At 43.4% G+C, this 2,325-nt stretch overlaps 1 protein-coding gene across 1 annotated transcript; it reads right to left on the minus strand.

Annotated features, from left to right (window-relative positions):
* Positions 1-306: 306 nt before the first annotated feature.
* LOC122748785 (60S ribosomal protein L24) lies at positions 307-872 on the minus strand. The gene has a single exon (XM_043994744.1). It carries the CDS (start codon positions 833-835, stop codon positions 362-364), a length of 474 nt encoding a protein of 157 aa, XP_043850679.1. The 5' UTR covers positions 836-872; the 3' UTR covers positions 307-361.
* Between the last annotated feature and the right edge of the window lie 1,453 nt (positions 873-2,325).

Genomic DNA, 2,325 nt, shown 5'->3' on the forward strand with positions numbered 1-2,325 from the left:
GAGAGCTTCAGGGTCACCATAAGGAACAGGTGAACCCTCCCCCTTTGAGGGAAGACTGAATGACTAGACCTGAGCCACCACAGAACTGCTCTGGACCTAGTGGAGGGACTTAGGGCAACCTTAAAGAAAAGATGGTAGCAGAGAGTAGAGAGAGATGGCCTAGCTCTCATTCCTCTCTAGGCTTTGAGAGGGTGGGTTCCCACCCCATTCATTAATTCAAGGATCTCTAACCCAAATGCCTGTTGATCAACTTTTGGATTATGTTTCTTTGCCTATCTATTATTATAAATATTATTCATGCACAGCTTTTTTTTTTCAGTTGCTTTAAATTTTTTTTTACTTAGTCCAATTTAGTAGACAATTAACGTTTTCCACCAACTCGGGGTGCAGAAACTTTCACTGGCTTCACAATTTTTTGTTTAGGTGCTGCCTTTGTAGGAGCCTTAGCAGCAGATGCGGCTGTTTTCTTAGTTGCTTGCTTAGCTTTTTTTGCTTCCTTGGCAGCCCTGATGGCTTGTTCTCGTTGGGCCTTTCGAACTTCAGGTTTCTGGTTCCTCTTGGCCATTATATCAGCAAGAGAAGCCCCAGTGATGGCCCTCTGGAATTTAACTGCCCGGCGGGTTCTTTTCTTTTGAATCTCTTCCGACTGTCCCTTCTTGTGCTTTCTTCTATAGAGAACAGTCCAATTGATCTGCCGAGGGTTCCTCTTTGAAAGGAATGCAGACTCACATTTTGCATTCAAAAATTGGAAAACCTTCCCGTCCGTGCGGGCGTAACGCCTTCCGTGACCCGGGTAGATCTTGTAGCCGCTGAAGCTGCACAGCTCGACCTTCATGGCTGCGAGAGGCAGGAAGATGGCGAAGAGGAAGAGGACCTGCACAGCTTTACTAAGATATCATGTGCTCTGTAGAACATATCTAGAAAGGAAATAATTTCATGACATGAGATGATAAAATAATCACTACTTTGTTTATTTTATTTTATTTATGGGGCAATGAAGGTTAAGTGACTTGCTCAGGGTCACACAGCTAGTAAGTGTCAAGTTACTGAGTCCAGATTTGAACCCAGTTCCTCTGAATCCAGGGCTGGTGCTTTATTCAGTGCACCACCTAGCTGCCCCTCTACTTTATTTTTGACAATATTTTCCTTCATTCCATATAAAAACAAAATTTAACATTTGGGATTTTTTTTAAGTTGTGAAGTCCAAATCCTGTGCCTCCCTCCCTCCCTCCCATTCCCGCTCCCTGAGATGGGAAGCAATTCAATATACAACAAAGACTACTTTAAATAAGGATTTCTTCACTGGAACAAAAATAGATTTGCCTTCCTGAGACGGGACCTCAAGTCTCAGTGGGTCTCTTCTAATCTGTGATCATTGTTCTCGTTCTCCCCAGCACAAGTGTAGAAACCACAATCTTGGGAGATGGGCTTTCCACACCATAATGGCTACTGTGAGTGTTCAAGACATAAAGTTTCTGCAAGCTAACTATAAGCAAGTGTTTCCTTACTAGGACTACATGGCTTCTGAGGAGGGGAGGTCATCACATAAAATATCCTGGCAGGTAAAAGCTGTGAAGCTCAGCTGGCTGGCCAGGAGGCCTGCATGTTGTGTTGTTAGTAAGACCTTGCAGAATGAGAGGAAAAGGAAATGTGTGCAGCATGACCTTAGGGTAGACTTTACCACTGAAGTGAAGGGGGCAGAGACGCTGACAGGTAATGCTTTACATTTTTGTTTTGTTTTGTTTTGTTTTGTTTGTGGGGTAATTGGAGTGAAGTGACTTGCCCAGGGTCACACAACTAGTAAGTGTTAAGTGTCTGAGACTGGATTTGAACGCAGGTCCTCCTGAATCCAGGGCCAGTGCTCTATCCACCGTGCCACCTAGCTGTCTCTCAATGCTTGACATTTTAAGGTAAGTATTGAGAAACATTTTTTTCAGCAGTTCTCAGAAAGGCATCTGATAATCTCCTTGAGGATACTCTAGACATGAGTTGGAAAGAAGCTCATATTTTAGAAATGTATCTTGAAAGCCTACAGTGAAGGAAGATTGAATGCAGAAAAGCATTCCACATCTGCTTGACTCAGGAGACAGATCCATTTGTTGGAGAGAGGTATACCCTGGGAACATGGGATGATACCTGGTGGTGCACTGAATAGATTGCTGGACCTCTAGTAAGAAACCTGAGATCAAATTCAGCCTCAGATACTCACTAGCTGTATGACAGGGCTGAGGCAAATCACTTAGCCTCTGTCTACCTCAATTTCCTAACCTAGAAAATGGGTATCAAAATGACATCTACCTCCCAAGGTTGAATAAAATTAGATCA

This window comes from Dromiciops gliroides, chromosome 3 (genome assembly GCF_019393635.1).
Source record: "Dromiciops gliroides isolate mDroGli1 chromosome 3, mDroGli1.pri, whole genome shotgun sequence".
NCBI classification, from domain to species: Eukaryota; Metazoa; Chordata; class Mammalia; order Microbiotheria; family Microbiotheriidae; genus Dromiciops; species Dromiciops gliroides.